The sequence below is a fragment of the Thalassophryne amazonica genome, chromosome 3 (genome assembly GCF_902500255.1).
Source record: "Thalassophryne amazonica chromosome 3, fThaAma1.1, whole genome shotgun sequence".
Taxonomy (NCBI): domain Eukaryota; kingdom Metazoa; phylum Chordata; class Actinopteri; order Batrachoidiformes; family Batrachoididae; genus Thalassophryne; species Thalassophryne amazonica.
The window spans coordinates 64,986,375-65,005,390 of NC_047105.1; the positions used below are offsets into that span (position 1 = coordinate 64,986,375).

Consider the following 19,016-nt stretch of genomic DNA (forward strand, 5'->3'; position numbering starts at 1 on the left):
TAACTTCTACTCAAAGCACAACCTGTCTTTTTAACCTGATACAAACTAAAATGTTTTCAGGATCTGTGGGCTACGCTTGAGCCTACTATGCTGGAAATTATTTACCTGTCATTAACCGTGAGTTTTGTACTCAAGAGTTTAAAATGTGCAATAATTAAACCAATCCTTAAGAAACCTAACCTAGACTTGAGGGTTACTGGAAAACTATAGATGAATATGAAGGCTTTCGCTGTAAAGTCTTTGAAAAAGTGGTTTCACAGCAGCTTGTGGACCATCTTACTGAGAATAACCTCTTTGAGCCACTGCAGTGCACTGATTTTAGAATGCACCATTCCACAGAAACAGCACTTAAGAGCCTTTCACACTGCACGTGTTTAGGGCATTAAATGCATCGCAGATCGCTCTAAAACACATTTTCAATACGACATGTCGCATCAAAAAAGGAGCTGACGTGACACTCCGCCGGGAACGCACATTGCTGTTGTCATCAAGCTGCCTTGGTGAAAGTTCAACCCAATGCAACTTTTGCTGATGCACGCTGTGATCTTTGCGTTGTCCAATAGAAACGAGGCATCAGGTCAAAACGCCAAAGACTACAGTGCAGAAATGTGTAACAGAACTACTAATTTATACACAGCGGTTTTATAAAGAAAAATCCTTACAAATGTTTTTTTTTTTTTTACCTCAAGATTAATTTCTGATTACTGTGCATTTTGAAGTTAAAATCTTGGTTCATCTGTAAATTAAAACCATAAATAACATGTTGTTTCAGATGAGATGATTGCTTGATTAACATTATAAGGAACCTTGGACATTTATTTTTAGACAAAATCGCATGAAAATTAATGTGTACATTTTAAGTCTGGTAAATTCATTCTTAGCTTCATTTCAACCAGGAAAAAGACATTGTGAATAAATACAAATATTTATTACCTCCGCCAAGGAGGTTATGTTTTCGGTCGAGTTTGTTTGTTTGTTTGTCTGTCTGTTTGTCAGCAGGATAACTCAAAAAGTTTTGAACGGATTTTGATGAAATTTTGTGGAGTGGTTTGAAATGACAAGAGGAACAAGTGATTAAATTTTAGTGGTGATCTGGATCACGATCCGGATCCAGGAATTTTTTTAAGGATTCTTCACCATTGCGGGATAGGGGGAATTTTGACATTCTAGTTTCTAACTCCACAAAAACAAGGCAGAAAGGCTTGAAAAAAATTAGGGTGTAACATAGTCAAATGTTCTATCAAACAACAAAGTTTGGTGATGATCAGATCCGGATTCCGGATCTGGTGATCCAGAATATGCAAAAATATAGGGAAAATAGAAAATGTGTCAGTGTGAGGTGACAAATGAAGCTAGAGATGCACAACTAACACCAAATTGTAGCTGAATATGTACTGATTCAGTAAGGTGTCATCAGATTTGATGTAGCTTCAAATGTTATGGAGCTAGATCCAGAAGAAAACCGCCATTACCGAAAAATCGTTTTTAACTTTTGAACTAATAAAGACATAAAAGTGATTCCAAGTTCTAGTGGTATGTTTTCATGGTCAAGGATGTCAAATATAAAGGAAAGAAAAGTATGTATCATAGTTTTGGTTGTAACACTGAATTGTTGAATAGATCACTGTGCCAAGGAGGGAATCTCTTTAGGTTCAGTGACCCTATGGCATTGTTAGTAAACGATGTCAAATACAACACACTGCAAAGAGGAAATCCCTCATGACAAACTATACAGGGCTGGGGAGCACAATGAATTTATTAGATGAAGGACTATCATTTGGCATTATTATATTTTAGTGGCAATGAATATCACTATCCAGATTACTTCATTTAGCAAAAGCAAAGTGATGAGTCAGCAGTGTACTCAGCAATGGTTAAGTTCTGGTTCAGTGCACATCACTGAACAAAATACACAAGGTGCAAAACCCACTCCCAGGTGTTGATGAATCACGCCTAGGATCCAGAAAACCCAGAGGCTGACATCAGCATCTTACTGTCGCATATATTATGCTTCGGTGCACTTCACTGAATATATATAAGGTGCACCTCATTATGTAGCACATGCAACACTTAAAAATAGTTCTATTTCAGAATTTACTGTTATTTATTTAGAGAAGTGTTTCATAAATGTTAAAAAATTCAGATATTTGCAGTTTAGTTGAATAATAAATTGAATTTTGTCTCATTTGTTTTTGTCTATAAGCACATGCAATATCAATATCAGTGCTCAGATGACAGTAGCTTCTGGGAAAGGTGCAAGTTGCAATAAACTGTGATGCCAAGTGCTAAGGATACATGCTATCCAGTCACAGCAGATGAAACTTTTTTTTTACTACTGAGCAAACATCATTGTTAGACTTTTTTAGGTTCAATGATTCCACGGCGTGTAGATGTTATGGTGTCAGTGACCCCATGGCCTTGGCGGAGGTTTGCACTCTCTGAGTGCTTCTAGTTATAAATGCAACAGGAGATGATGGAACAATGACTATAGTGCATCTATTAATTAGGATCAAATTAAATCTTTTTTTTTTTAATTTAGTCATTTCAACTTTTAATTATGTCCTCATTAGGGATGGGTATTGATAAGAGTTTATCGATATCGATGCCATTATCGATTCTGCTTATTGACTCAATTCTTTATCGATTTCCTTATCAATACCTCTTGTGAATTTTCTGTATACTAAAAGTAGGCTTTACCAGTTTTCTATGTCAAGAACATTTTATTGAGTCTTAAAAGTAAATAAATATGAAATTGGTCACTGGATCCTGTATCTCTGAACATAAATAAAATCGACGTGATGGATCCTAGATCTCTGGACAGAAATACAAATAGACAAGCTGAGATGATGACTCGAGTGCAGTTTTAAGCAGAAACAATGCGATAATCGGTGAATTGCAGCCAATGCTCTGAAGTGATGCATGTGCAGTGAAGGCAGGGGGCCAATTTTTAGAGGGGACCGTTTGGTCGGCGACACCGACTGGGTAAACGTCTGCCGTCGTCAGCCAAAGCATACTCCCTACCTAACGGACGTGTGTTCTTGCACCAGCTGTATCACCATCAATGAAAACTCGCCAAATAAATAAAATTAATGCAGGCTGATTTCAACATGTGGGCGGGGATGCTAAACTAATGTTTTTAATGGCGCCTAAACATGATCATGACGACATGATGTTTGTTAACTCCTCACCAAAGAAATTATTTTGGTACTGGTAGCTCACTTTACAAGTGAAAACCCTCCAGTTCTGTTGAAACTTGCTAAGACCCCGGCCATGTGAAAGTACGGAAGCGTGTGTGAAACGCACACATTCACCAACTGGGAAATGGCACCGTTGTTACCATGACAATCACGCAGCAATGACATCCTGTAATCTCGCGAGAGGAGACGTTTCAGCCAAAGAAATTATGGATGTCGGTGTGAACGGTGGTGTGTTACCTGTCAACAATAAACAGAGAGCCATGATACCGAATAAAAGCAGGGGCGAATTTATCCGCAACCAAAGAAAGGATTCAGAGGTATGTACGAAGAAGAGTGTACTTTTATTTTTCTATGAAGCAGAAACAAGACGGGCCTTTACAGCTGTTGCTACTTCAAATCACATTAGCATTAGCCAGGCTTACATGTAAGCTGAGTTATTGCTAATAAAATTGTAAAATGCCATCAATAGCCACATTGATTCTGTGTATCTCTGACATAACATTCACCCAAAGCTTCAGTGTTTCACTGTATTTAGCTGTTGTTTAACGTTGAGTGAGTTAGGCTGAACGAAGCCAGTTAGCTGCTGATTGGAATCCACAGGCCAGGATGAAGTGTCGAAATGTGAACCATCTAAGTCTGGTCGTTTCATTTTAACATATTTACCTGTTATGTTATTGTTATTCTAAGATGTAACGAAGGTATCACCTGTCTCTGAAGGTAGTTATTGAGTTACTGTTATTTAAAAAATACAAATATAGGGTTATATCGGTTTATTTTAGTAGTGGTTTAAAGATTATACAAGGGTTACATCTAGCGATTGATTCACTGTTGATTATAATTCATAATTCAATAATTCATAATTCATTCATTAGTGTGAAACATGTATACATATGTATAATAAAAGCGCACATTAGTACAATGTACATGTCAAAACAAAAATTTGACGTAAAACGTAAAAACAAGACATAAGAATCACATCTTAGAGATGGTTATAATTAGAAGCACACATCCAGCCTCAATTAAAATCAAAGTTAAAATGACAGTCAAATTGAGGTGGTATAACAGTGTATTAACAGTTTATTATGTAAAGACATGTTAGAAAATAATTCATTTGTTTATACAGTGCTAAATCACAAGTCATCTCAAAGTGCTCTACACAAAAAAGGTCTGGGTCTTACCCGCTCCTTGAGCAAACACAGTGGCAAGGAGAAACTCCCTCAGTGTTTTTTGATTATTGAAGGAAGACATCTCAAGCAAGCCAGGCTCAGTGGCGTGCCATCTGCTGTTGCCATACTAGCGATACAAAACAAAAGCATAGCACATATTTGAAAGGGCCTCCTGAGATGGTAATTTGACGGTGTTTGCCTGGAGAGTGGGCCGTGAGCCATGAGGGACAGTTGAGTTCTGATCTTTTTGGGTTTGTTTTCTGTTTTCTGTTGGTGTGTTACCCATACCAGCATTGGAAAGTTAAGTATAAAAGATTGGTCCTTTAAAAGAGTTTGTAGCTATTAACTGTATAACAAACAAAAAGGTATTCAAATCTGTTTGTGTAATTTATTTATGATGAAACTATTCTATCCTCAGTGATGGAATTAAATATGCGGTGTGTTGCGCACAGGGCCTCTCCGAGTCACCAGACCTCGAGTTTGAATATGCTGATACAGATAAGTGGGCTGCAGAGCTGTCAGGTGTGTGGATTCTTGTCAATTTTTGTTGTTTGACACTGAGAGTTCCCCCTCTTTCTCTCTGTCTCTCTGCCCCCCCATCTAGTCATTCCTTGAGAAAGTGCAACATACTTTGTGTCCACATTACTGTATTTTCTGGACTATAACTCATGACTTTAATAACCTGTTTGGCTAATCCTGTGACTTGTATTTTGAAGCAGTTTGTATGTCAAAAATATACTGCATTATTAATTATGGCCACAAGACTACATGCATGACAAGCTGCTTCTATAAATTGATCTGAATGAGGTGCTGTCTTGTCTGAAATCTGGAACAGAAGCAGGTGGTAACACACCATTAAGCTGGATGCTAACCACCTTAAATTAAGAATTGTTAATATAATAATATCTTAATGAGAAGGGTGTGCTAGGTCTCAGAGAGTGAGGGAAATTAATAAATTATGGTATTAAAATGAAATACCACACTCTTAAACAAAGAGAGAATAACCTTTATATGCTCTTGAATAAACATAGGAAATAATCTTCATACTACTCAGTACTTGACATGTTTACACTCACTAGGACAGCTAGAACTGCACTATGGAGGGTATAATAATTTTAAAACTGTAGCTGTTTTATTTACATTTAATGAGGTAAACATGTTCATGTTTAGTGCTGCTTTGATGTATTTGTTTGTTCAGTGGCCAAAAGAAGCAGTTGACTCTTGAGTTATTTGTGCCTTCTACAGTAACCTTAATTAGCCTTTTAGCTTCTGCTCACTAATGCAGTGTTTGTATGATTCACCAATTAAATTCACATTGCTTCTTGTTGCATGAAGCAGCAGCAGCACCACATCTTAAAAATAAGTGTGACTTATGGTCAGATGCAATGTCTGTCTCCCCCCTCCCTTTGTGATGCATTTTTGGACAGATGTGGGACATAATCTGAAAAATATTTTTTTTCTGTGTATATATGTTGTAGAGCTCTACAGTTACACAGAAGGACCAGAGTTTGCCTTTAATAGGAAATGCTTTGAGGAGGAATTTAGGGCACATGGTGAGTGGTAGCAATGTAGCAGCTCAATTGTGATGGCAAAAAAACTTGATATATCTACAACGAAAAATCCACTTACAATCTTTATGATTCTCTTACATTCCTTTGGGTCTTAGTGGCTGATACAAAGTGGATAGAACTTGATGCCGCACAGCACAGAGCACATGCCATGCGGCTTTTGGACAGCCTGGAGGTGATTGCCCGGGAAAAGCGGCTAAAGGTTGCCAGAGCCATTCTTTACATGGCTCAGGGTTGGTTCAATTTACTATAAACTGCTCTAGCATGAGTTGATACTGATCAGAATTCACATTTCCCTAAAGCTGGGCCCATGCTACAAGTTATTTTTTTGTGTTTGTTCAGAAGAACCACATGCACACTTGACAGCCAATATTTTTTGGCTTTGTCCAACTCTTTTCTATACACACATACAGTGAGGCAAATACGTATTTGATCCACTGTCAATTTTGTAAGTTTTCGCATCTACAAAGAAGGGAGAGGTCTTACTGAGGGAACGAGGTTGTTTGCCAAAATGTCGCGATACATGACCCCATCCATTCTCCCTTCAATACAGTGCAGTTGTCCTGTCCCCTTTGCAGAAAAGCACCCCCAAAAATGATGTTTCCACCCCCCCATGCTTCACGCTTGGGACAGTGTTCTTGGGGTTGTTCTGATCCTCCAAACATGGTAAGTGGAGTTGATTCCAAAAAGCTCTGATTTAGTCTCATCTGACCACATGACCTTCTCCCATGCCTCCTCTGGATCATCCAGATGGTCACTGGTGAACTTCAAACAGGCCTGGACATGTGCTGGCTTGAGCAGGGGGACCTTGCGTGCCCTGCAGGATTTTAAACCATGACGGCGTCTTGTGTTACTAATGTAATCTTTGTGACTGTGATCTCAGCTCAGTCTTTGACCTGATCTCCCGTGTAGTTCTGGGCTTTCTCAGAATCATCCTTACCCCACAAGGCAAGATCTTGCATGGAGCCCCAGACGAGGAAGATTGACAGTCATCTTGCATTTCTTCCTTAGATTCTGTCTCTCACAGTGTACCTACGATAAAAATTACAGACCTCTCCATTCTTTGTAGCTGGGAAAACTTGCAAAATCAACAGTGGATCAAATATTTACTTGCCTCACTGTAAACGGTGTCTTGACAAAAAAAGGGTAAATGTATAGACTGAGAACAACAGATGCAATTGACTCCATGCATGATATTGTGACTATATGGTAAAATTAGCTGCTGGTTGTGATTTAAAATTTTTTTTTTCAAATAAAAGTTCTTTATTAATGCAGTAATTTTTGTTTAAAAAACTTACATGATTAAACTTACATTAATACAAAATGAATGTGATGAAAGCTGTGGATCATGAAATTATGAAGCTTTTTGCCCCCCCCCCCCAAATAAAGTCATGTTCAAGCATGACTTTATTGGGCTGCACACATTTGAATGAATTGTGCCATACAAAATACTGGGCCTGATTTGGATTTGCACCAGTGGTAAGCAAGTAAGTAAAATTTATTTGTATAGCGCCTTTCAAGATAAATTCACAAAGTACTTTACAACAAAATAAATACAAATAGAAACACAGAACTTAAAACAGCAGTAACATAAAACTAATTAAAAGCAAGCCTGTAGAAATGGGTCATGAGCTTCTCTTTAAAAGTTTCAACAGAGTCCACAGAACATAGATGTAATGGCTGTACATTCCACAGTTTGGGAGCCACAACCTCAAACCTCTTTTGGTCTTCACTCTTGACCTAAGGACAGCCAACTGGTTCTGGTTCGAGGACCTCAGAGACCTGCTTGTTGTAACCTCCTGGCTTCCAGGACATATGTATTTACATATGTCCTGGTAGTCATGAGACTATATGGGGTGCAAGAGTACACTGATATAGAGAGGCATTTGACCGTGCAGAGCTCTAATAGTCATCACTAGTATTTTAAACTGCAGTCTGAACTGAATGGGGAACCAGTGCAAAGAGGACAAAATGGGTGTTACATGGGACCTCTCAGAGGACCTTGTAAGAAACCTTGCAGCAGCATTCTGGTCCATTTGTAAACAATCCAGAGAAGACTTACTGAGGCTAGGAAAGAGTGAATTACAATAGTTGAGATGTGATTATAAAAAGCATGGGTGATCATTTCCAGCTCAGCTTGAGACACAATGTTTCTAAGATGGGCAGTGTTCCATAAATGGAAGAAGCAAGATTGTACAAGACGGGTAATGTGTGTCAAAATTGAGAGACTGATCAAATGTAACACCCATATTTCTGACCTTTGAGTGAACAGAGGAGGACAGAGAGCCAACGTTCTTAATCACTGAGGGAACAGACTCTTCAGGGGCACAAAGAAGAACTTCAGTTTTTGTGGTATTAAGCGACCTTATGACATTATGACATTAATATAGTCTGAAGGACAGATACCTTTGTAACATTCTAAGGAGCAACCGTGATGTTCAGCTGAATATCATCTGCGTAACATTATGAGACCTCATCAAAATAATTCAAGATGTATCGAAGTGGGAGCAAGTACAATGCAAATAAAATCCCAGAATGGAATCTTGGGGCACACCAGAGGACAGAATGGTAGAAGAGGACATGCATTTAGCTGCAGCAACTGAGAAACTCCTGTTACAGGTAGGATGAGAACCAATCTATGGCTCACCCAGAGATGTCCTTTGTCTCTCAATCAAAAAACTGTAATTGTGCTGCAGACAGAGCCAAAAGTACAAGTACTGAATATTCACCTGCCTCTCTGCCCATTAAAATATTATTTGAAATGCTAAGAAGAGCTGTTTCATTAGCATGCTTGTGACGGAACCCAGATTCAAATCTGTCAAGAACATTGTGCTGGGCTATGTATGCATTAAGTATGCATTGCAGTGTTGGATTTTTCCCACCCTCAAAACCATTTTAAAATGTTTTTTTAATTGTGTAGTGTGGCCCCAGCTTAAGAGAAACATTTAGTTTAGGAGGATTATTTAATTAGTTTATTCATTGCTGTGTAATTTATTCAATTTTGTCTGTAGGAACTTTTGCTGAATGCAGCTGTGAAGCTGAGGTGCAGCACTGGATGAGATACAATATCCTTCTGCTGTTGGATGTGGGGACCTTCTCTGCTCTAGTGGAACTACTTAACATGGAGATCGAGTACGTTTTTTGGGGGGACAGCTGTCTACCCCTGACGTGAAGAGCAGAAGTCTACCTTCACTACAGGATATTAACCCGTTTATGCCCAGATTTATTTATTTATTTTTATAAGTGGAAAAAATTGCATGAGTCCCTTTTGAGATTTTTTAGCGTGAGTAGAAAATGACAGTGATACATTTCGGCAACAGTTGTTGCCAGTGGGGCAAAACATGTTAATCCATTATTCAGGCAGATGGGAATTCCACAGATTTGTGAATTTCTGTGGATCTACTGACCAAAATGTCCATTTCTGTGAGTCATTCAAATCTGTTAATCCTGGCAGGCAACATAGGAATTTCACAGCGGCCATGACGGCCTGAAAATTATTGGGCACCTTATGGCCGTCATGGGCTTTGTGTTACAAGTCTAATTTTCAGCTACTTTCAACTTAATTTGTATCCTGGCTTTAGCAGACATCACATGACTAGCGCAAAGTACTTTTAATTTTTGAAGCACTTTTCAAAGCTGAAGTTTTGCTCTTTAGTTTTGAAGAGCGCTCAAAATGCCTATCAGTATTAAAAAAGAAGCAGTTTATGGACCATAGCTGCTGGTTAACTAAGGTGCAGTATCTAGTTATTGATTGGAAACATTACATATCAAGGTAACATTGGGTAATCCACTGTATTAACAGACACCTATGCTTTAAGCTGCACTACCAACCATAACCAGTGGTTTTGTAGCAGTGCGCTGATTCACTATTATGCTAGCATTCAAATGGTTGTGCTAACTACAGGAAAAAAGTTTGCGAGAATCTGCACCAAAAATGCATGTGGCTGGATGATTTTGTTAAGCAGTGAGTTTTAAAACATTTCCATGATTCAGCTGAATATGCTCAGACACACAGTCTCATTTATTTCCAGGCAGAAGAGGATAAGTAAGTGAAGGGAAGCCTGTATTTAACAATCACTAGAAATATAGAGAAAGACAGAAGGAGTTACATTGTGTGATTGTGGAGTTAGGGAAAACTAATGGCAGGGCACCAAGAGAAGACTTGTGGTATTGCATGAGGAAGTCGAGTGGCAGAGAAGTGTGTGAGGATGGTGCAGGGTATGTACAAGGACAGCGGTGAGATGTGCAGTAGGAATGACAGATGCATTTAAGGTTTAGGTGGAATTACATCAAGGATTAGCTCTGAGCCCTTTCTTGTTTGCAGTGGTGATGGACAAGATTAGACAAGAGTCTCCATGGACTGTGATGTTTGCAGATTATATTGTGATCTGTAGTGAGAATAGAGAACAGGTTGAGACTAGCCTGGAGAGGTGGAGATATGCTCTGGAGAGAAGGGGATTGAAAGTCAGTAGGAGCAAGACTGAGTACATGTGTGTAAATGAGAAGGAGCCCAGTGGAATAGTGCAGTTACAAGAAGTAGAGGTGCTCAAGGTAGATGAGCTTAAATACTTGGGGTCAAATGTCCACACTAAGAGAGAGTGTGGTAGAGAGGTGAAGAAGAAGGATCTGCAAGAGCGAAGGGGAAAGTTTACAAATAGTGGTGAGACCAGCTGTGTTGTACGGCTTAGAGACAGGTGGCACTAACAAAAAGACAGGAGACAGAACTGACAGGTGGCAGAGCTGAAGACACGATGATTTTCTTTGGGAGTGATGACGTTGGACATATTAAAGGAGCAGCTCAGGTAGAACAGTTTAGGGACAAATTCAGAGCGGGGAGACTGAGATGGTTTGGATGTGCAGAAGAGGAACCCAGGGTATATGGGGAGCACGATGTTGATGATGGAGCCATCAGGCAGGTGGAGAAGAGGGAGGTCAAAAAGAGGTTTATGGATGTGTTGCTGGAGAACATGCAGGTGATTGGTGTGACAGGGGAAGATGCAGAGGACAGGGTGAGATAGAAACTGTTGACCTGCTGTGGCGACCCCTAATGGGAAAAGCTGAAAGAAGGAGAATTTAGCAGTCACGATCACATCCATGATTATTTGAAAGCTCCACAGCTTTAAGGTGGAACTGTTGGTAAGCTGTGAGGCAGTGGGTCCCTCGTGTTTTTTCAGAGCCATTACAGAGCAGCTAATACGACTGTGGAGTAAATGGGAAGAGGAAATAAATTTTAGCAAATCCAGTTTGGTCAGGGAAGAGGATCATGGTTTCTAAGGGTAAAGCCAAGTATTTCTTCTTTTTTTATACTTCTTTCTATGAGAACTTCTGTTGAAATTCCTTTGAGGAAATACTGTGTATTCCATAAATTTTCTCTCTTTCAGTAACAGTGCTGCATGTAGTAGTGCCGTACGGAAGCCAGCCATCTCCCTCGCAGATAGCACAGATCTCAGAGTGCTCCTTAACATCATGTACCTCATGGTGGAGACCATTCAGCAGGATGACCCAGCAGACAGGCCTGAGTGGAGAGTCATCAGGGAGACCTTCAGAGCAGAACTGGGTAAACTGAGATCAGTGCAGTCTCACCATATTTAGGGGAATAACATATTAATAGGCTTTTTCCACTCTGTGTCTCTACTCCAGGATCTGCTCTGTTTAACAATGAGCCTGTTTCTGTCATGCTCTTTGGTATGGTGACCAAGTTCTGCAGTGGCCATGCTCCACACTTCCCAATGAAGAAGGTGTTACTGCTGCTGTGGAAAAGTATACTGGTGAGAGAAGGAAGTGTCATTGCAACAATAGATTCTACTATTTAACCTTAAAGAAATGACTCAACAACTCCTCAATTTTGTTCCAGTTCACACTTGGAGGTTTTGAGCAGCTCCAAAGCATAAAAGTATGTAAACGAGAGGAGTTGGGATTGCCTCCCATGCCAGAGGACAGCATCCGAGTAATTCGCAGCATGAGGGCTGCGTCTCCTCCTGCGTCTGCATCTGATCTTATAGAGCAACAACAGAAACGGGCACGCCGTGAGCACAAGGTAGACATTACTACTCTCAGAAGAAATATTATTGGTAAATGCTCATTACATAAAAACAAGATTGTTATCCTCGTTGCAGGTGTTGTGCAGTTACATTTTTTAACAATTTAAATGTTTCTCTATCAATACAATAATATAGGAGAATTCTGGGATCTCAAAAGTGATGGCATTGTTGTGCATGCGCACTGCACTAACTATCAGAATGATCTCAGAGTTCATTTGTTTGCTACCACTATTAATACATGTGCAGTAGGTTAACTGCTTGAAAACCTGCACTGGTGACTACTTCTGCTGTATAAATACATGAAAACATGCTTTTAAACTGAATTTGCAGAATAGGGAAATGGTAATATTCTGACAGGGGACTCATGTTATAAGTAATTAAACTAAATGTCTTATGATACATTTAAATGTTGATGGCATGTGTCAGATGGTAAACTAGATGCTCTGAATGTTTTTTTTTTTTTTCTTCTTCTTCTCCCTCACACAGGCGTTGATCAAACAGGACAACTTGGATGCATTCAATGAGAAAGATCCTTATAAAGCAGATGACTCTCGCGATGATGAGGATGACAATGATGACAATGACAACTCCTTAGATGCAGAAACATTCCCGCTGGAGAGGGATGAGGTGATGCCTCCACCTGTTTCTCACCCTCCATCAGAGAGGGTCTCCTTCCCCAAAGGGCTGCCGTGGGCTCCGAAAGTCAGGTATTGTTCAGTCTGTCAATAAATGCCACTCTCTGTGTGGAGATGATTTTTGTTTTGGCTTTTATATTCCAGGAAAAGGAATTTCATGGTAATTTTAGTGACCTTGATATTCTAAGTTCTCTGTGAAGCCCGTAAAATTTTCACCGAAAGCCAGATACATTTTTCGAATAGTTTCCAGGTGCCAGTCTCTAACAGCTTCTGAAAAAATTCTGATGGAAAAAAACCCCAAATCATTCCGCCATTTCCAGACAATGAAAATCCGACGACGGGGCGGGACCACTCCTTCCACAAGGCGTGCTCACAGGCGAATGACGTCACCGACAGGCGTGGAAAAACTCACACATGCGCACAAGGGTTCAAGCTTGTCTGACGTGAAAACATATGAATCAAATCCATATAGTTTAAAAAAAAATAAAAAGGTACGATACTTTATGGACAGACCTCGTATATATAAGTATTTGAACACCCTGCAGTTTTGCAAGTTCTCCCACTTAGAAATCATGGAAGGGTCTGAAATTTTCATCTTAGGTGCATGTCCACTGTGAGAGACATAATCTAAACAAAAAAATCTGGAAATCACAATGTATGATTTTTTTTTTTAATAATTTATTTGTATGTTACTGCTGCAAATAAGTATTTGAACACCTACCAACCGGCAAGAATTCTGGCTCTCACTGACCTAATTAATTTTTCTTTAAGAAGCCCTCCTATTCTGCACTCTTTACCTGTATTAATTTCACCTGTTTGAACTTGTTACCTGTAAAAGACACCTGTTCACACACTCAATCACACTCCAACCTGTCCACCATAGCCAAGACCAAAGAGCTGTCTAAGGACACCGGGGACAAAACTGTAGACCTGCACAAGGCTGGGATGGACTACAGGACAACAGGCAAGCAGCTTGGTAGAAGACAACAACTGTTATGATTATTTATTAGAAAGTGGAAGAAACACAAGATGACTGTCAATCTCCCTCGGTCTGGGATTCCATGCAAGATCTCACTTTGTGGGGTAAGGATGATTCTGAGAAAGCTCAGAACTACACAGGAGGACCTGGTCAATGACCTGAAGAGAGCTGGGACCACAGTTACAAAGATTACATTAGTAACACATGATGCTGTCATGGTTTAAAGTCCTGCAGGGCAGCAAGGTCCCCCTGCTGAAGCCAGCACATGTCCAGGCCTGTTTGAAGTTCACCAGTGACCATCTAGATGATCCAGAGGAGGCATGGGAGAAGGTCATGTGGTCAGATGAGACCAGAATAGAGCTTTTTGGAATCAACTCCACTTACCATGTTTAGAGGATGAGAACAACCCCAAGAAAACCATCCCAACCGTGAAGCATGGGGGTGGAAACATCATACTTTGGGGGTGCTCTTCTGCAAAAGGGACAGGATGACTGCACCGTATTGAAGGGAGGATGGATGGGGTCATGTATTGCGAGATTTTGGCAAACAACCTCCTTCCCTCAGTAAGAGCATTGAAGATGGGTCCAAACATGAAAGATCTAGAGAAGATCTGACTGGAGGAGTGGACCAAAATCCCTGCTGCATTGTGTGCAAACCTGGTGAAAAACTACAGGAAACGTTTGACCTCTGTAATTGCAAACAAAGGCTACTGTACAAAATATTAACATTGATTTTCACAGGTGTTCAAATACTTATTTGCAGCAGTAACATACAAATAAATTATTAAAAAATCATACATTATGGTTTCCGGATTTTTTTTGTATATTATGTCTCTCACAGTGGACATGCACCTAAGATGAAAATTTCAGACCCCTCCATGATTTCTAAGTGGGAGAACTTGCAAAACCGCAGGGTGTTAAAATACTTATTTTCCTCACTGTTTTTATATATATATATATATATATATATATATATATATATATATATATATATATATATATATATATATATATATATATATATATATATATATATATATATATAATATAGTGTTCCTGTTCTACTCTTGGAAGTTAATTCCATTGACACATCCATAGATCGCATACACTAAAAAAAAACTGCACACACTAAAGCACTGGCTAAAATATGTTAGAGAGAAGCGTGCATGTACAGTATTGTTCAGAATAATAGTAGTGCTACGTGACTAAAAAGATTAATTCAGGTTTTGAGTATATTTCTTATTGTTACATGGGAAACAAGGTACCAGTAGATTCTCACAAATCCAACAAGACCAAGCATTCATGATATGCACACTCTTAAGGCTATGAAATTGGGCTATTAGTAAAAAAAAAAAAAAGTAGAAAAGGGGGTGTTCACAATAATAGTAGCATCTGCTGTTGACGCAACAAACTCAAAACTATTATGTTCAAACTGTTTTTTTTAGCAATCCTGTGAATCACTAAACTAGTATTTAGTTGTATAACCACAGTTTTTCATGATTTCTTCACATCTGCGAGGCATTAATTTTGTTGGTTTGGAACCAAGATTTTGCTCGTTTACTAGTGTGCTTGGGGTCATTGTCTTGTTGAAACACCCATTTCAAGGTCATGTCCTCTTCAGCATAAGGCAGCATGACCTCTTCAAGTATTTTGACATATCCAAACTGATCCATGATACCTGGTATGCGATATATAGGCCCAACACCATAGTAGGAGAAACATGCCCATATCATGATGCTTGCACCACCATGCTTCACTGTCTTCACTGTGAACTGTGGCTTGAATTCAGAGTTTGGGGGTCATCTCACAAACTGTCTGCGGCCCTTGGACCCAAAAAGAACAATTTTACTCTATCAGTCCACAAAATATTCCTCCATTTCTCTTTAGGACAGTTGATGTGTTCTTTGGCAGATTGTAACCTCTTCTGCACATGTCTTTTATTTAACAGAGGGAGTTTGCAGGGGATTATTGCAAATAAATTAGCTTCACACAGGCATCTTCTAACTGTCACAGCACTTACAGGTAACTCCAGACTGTCTTTGATCATCCTGGAGCTGATCAGTGGGTGAGCCTTTGCCATTCTGGTTATTCTTCTATCCATTGTGATTGGTTGTTTTCCGTTTTCTTCCACACATCTCTGTTTTTTTGTCCATTTTAAAGCATTGGAGATCATTGTAGATCATAGGTGTCAAACTGATTCCTGAAAGGGCCAAGAGGGTGCACATTTTCTTTGTAGCCACCAACTCCAGCAGGTGATTTCACTGACGAACTCTTCCCATCTGCTCAAAGTGATGTTCATCAGTGTAATCACCTGCTGGAGTTGGTGGCTACAAAGAAAACCTGCACCCTCTTGGCCCTTTCTGGAATCAGTTTGACACCTATGTTGTAGATGAACAGCCTATAATTTTTGCACCTGCGTATAAGTTTTCCCCTCTCCAATCAACTTTTTAATCAAACTACGCTGTTCTTCTATACAGTGTCTTGAACGTCCCATTTTCTTCAGGCTTTCAAAGAGAAAAGCATGTTCAACAGGTGCTGGCTTCATCCTTAAATAGGGGACACCTGATTCACACCTGTTTGTTCCACAAAATTGACGAACTCACTGACTGAATACCACACTACTATTATTGTGAACACCACCTTTTCTACTTTTTTTACTAATAGCCCAATTTCATAGCCTTAAGAGTGTGCATATCATGAATGCTTGGTATTGTTAGATTTGTGAGAATCTACTGAATCTACTGGTACCTTGTTTCTCATGTAACAATAAGAAATATACTCAAAACCTAGATTAATCTTTTTAGTCACATAGCACTACTATTATTCTGAACACTACTGTACCTCTTGGTTCCGGTGTCCTTAAGATGTTTCCTTAAGGTCACTGGAACTTGGGTTTACCTGACCATGTTTAAGTGGCTTCTCAGATGCATCGAGTCTGGCTAGAAATTTGTACATTGAGTTTCTGACTGTTGCTTGACAGTTGCAAATTCTAAAGTTTCACAACATCAAACTGGCACTGTGGTTGCATTATATGCAACAAAAGCTTGCATGTAGAAATTTAGCAATAGTTCCTCTTCAGCTGCGCACTATACATTGGAGAGCAGAATGCTACCACATATATGGATCTTCTGTCCTCCAGAGCTCATAATGAACGGCCTTTGTCATTGAGGTCTGAAATGTAATGTCCTAAATACATAATTTCTCACTGCTGCTTTAATGCCTAGGAGTTTTAAAGGATTTCTCAGATTTATAGCTGTATATCACTGGCAGCCTTAAGTACCTTTTGGCCAGGTTGTAGTGTGTCATTCACATACAGTGAGGAAAGTAAGTATTTGAACACCCTGCGGTTTTGCAAGTTCTCCCACTTAGAAATCATGGAGGGGTCTGAAATTTTCATCTTAGGTGCATGTCCACTGTGAGAGACATAATCTAAAAAAAATAAATAAAAAAAAATCCGGAAATAATAATGTATGATTTTTTTAATAATTATTTGTATGTTACTGCTGCAAATAAGTATTTGAACACCTGTGAAAATCAGTGTTAATATTTGGTACAGTAGCCTTTGTTTGCAATTACAGAGGTCAAATGTTTCCTGTAGTTTTTCACCAGGATTGCACACACTGCAGCAGGGATTTTGGTCCACTCCTCCATACAGATCTTCTCTAGATCTTTCAGGTTTGGAGTTTCAGCTCCCTCCAAAGATTTTCTATTGAGTTCAGGTCTGGAGACTGGCCAGACCACTCCAGGACCTTGAAATGCTTCTTACGGAGCCCCTCCTTAGTTACCTGGTTATGTGTTTGGGGTCATTGTCATGCTGGAAGACCCAGCCATGACCCATCTTCAATGCTCTTACTGAGGGAAGGAGGTTGTTTGTCAAAATCCCATAATACATGACCCCATACATCCTCCCTTCAATACGGTGCAGTCGTCCTGTCCCCTTTGCAGAAGAGCACCCCCAGAGTATGATGTTTCCACCCCCATGCTTCACGGTTGGGGTGGTTTTCTTGGAGTTGTTCTCATCCTCTAAACATGGCAAGTGGAGTTGATTCCAAAAAGCTCTATTCTGGTCTCATCTGACCACATGACCTTCTCCCATGCCTCCTCTGGATCATCCAGATGGTCACTGGTGAACTTCAAACGGGCCTGGACATGTGCTGGCTTGAGCAGGGGGACCTTGCTGCCCTGCAGGATTTTAAACCATGACAGCATCATGTGTTACTAATGTAATCTTTGTGACTGTGGTCCCAGCTCTCTTCAGGTCATTTACCAGGTCCTCCTGTGTAGTTCTGAGCTTTCTCAGAATCATCCTTACCCCACAAAGTGAGATCTTGCATAGAATCCCAGACCGAGGGAGTTTGACAGTCATCTTGTGTTTCTTCCACTTTCTAATAAATAATCATAACAGTTGTTGTCTTCTACCAAGCTGCTTGCCTGTTGTCCTGTAGTCCATCCCAGCCTTGTGCAGGTCTACAGTTTTGTCCCTGGTGTCCTTCGACAGCTCTTTGGTCTTGGCTATGGTGGACAGGTTGGAGTGTGATTGATTGAGTGTGTGAACAGGTGTCTTTTATACAGGTAACTAGTTCAAACAGGTGCAGTTAATACAGGTAAACAATGCAGAATATGTGTGTGGATCGGGAGGTTTGGGCGGCTTTGCTTGAGCTGCTGCCCCCGCGACCTGACTCCGGATAAAGCGGAAGAAAATGAATGGATTGATGGATGGATGGATGGATGGAGTGTAGAATAAGAGGGCTTCTTAAATGTCAATGAATAACCGCTATCACGTGATTTGCGTTTGTTTGATAGCTAGTCCATGTATTCACAAAAACAACATGTCTTATGCCTTTATTGACCTTAAACATTAACAGGCCTGTGTGAGCCAGAATTCTTGCTGGTTGGTAGGTGTTCAAATACCTATTTGCAGCAGTAACATACAAATAAATTATTAAAAAAATCATACATTGTGATTTCCAGATTTTTTTTTTTTGTTTTGTTTTTTTTAGATTATGTCTCTCACAGTGGACATGCACTGAAGATGAAAATTTCCATGATTTCTAAGTGGGAGAACTTGCCAAATTGCAGGGTGTTCAAATACTTATTTTCTTCACTGTATCTCTAAAGCTGCGTTCACACCGGGCGCGACGCGAGCGACTGCAGCCACAGGTTGCCATGTAATCCTTATGCCAAACCGCGCAGCGCGACGCGATGGACGCGAGTGAAGCGATTTTGAGCGTTTTGCGCATTTGTGGCGCGATATTGCGTCACGTTGCGTTGCCCTCCTCCCCAAGTTCAAAAATCTGAACTTTTTCGTCTTGTCGCGCCGCGATGACCAATCAGGGACTGAATATGTAGTGACATGGAGATGTCTGGAGTTTGACTGAAGATGTGAACATGTCCTGTATCTGGTAACAGCCTGTGAGCAGGACTTATGTCT

General features: G+C 39.9%; 1 protein-coding gene across 3 annotated transcripts in view; it reads left to right on the forward strand.

The window, feature by feature from the left end:
• Positions 1-3,340: 3,340 nt before the first annotated feature.
• strip1 (striatin interacting protein 1) overlaps positions 3,341-19,016 on the forward strand; it is a 70,466-nt gene continuing 54,790 nt past the window's right edge. For all 3 annotated transcript variants that reach the window (XM_034166580.1, XM_034166578.1, XM_034166579.1), the window contains exons 1-9: positions 3,341-3,514; positions 4,816-4,885; positions 5,842-5,916; positions 6,030-6,164; positions 8,943-9,063; positions 11,313-11,488; positions 11,572-11,699; positions 11,786-11,968; positions 12,459-12,679. In XM_034166580.1, coding sequence (XP_034022471.1) covers positions 3,356-3,514; positions 4,816-4,885; positions 5,842-5,916; positions 6,030-6,164; positions 8,943-9,063; positions 11,313-11,488; positions 11,572-11,699; positions 11,786-11,968; positions 12,459-12,679 — 1,268 coding nt within the window. In that variant the 5' untranslated portion in view covers positions 3,341-3,355. The remainder of the gene's footprint in view (positions 3,515-4,815; positions 4,886-5,841; positions 5,917-6,029; positions 6,165-8,942; positions 9,064-11,312; positions 11,489-11,571; positions 11,700-11,785; positions 11,969-12,458; positions 12,680-19,016) is intronic.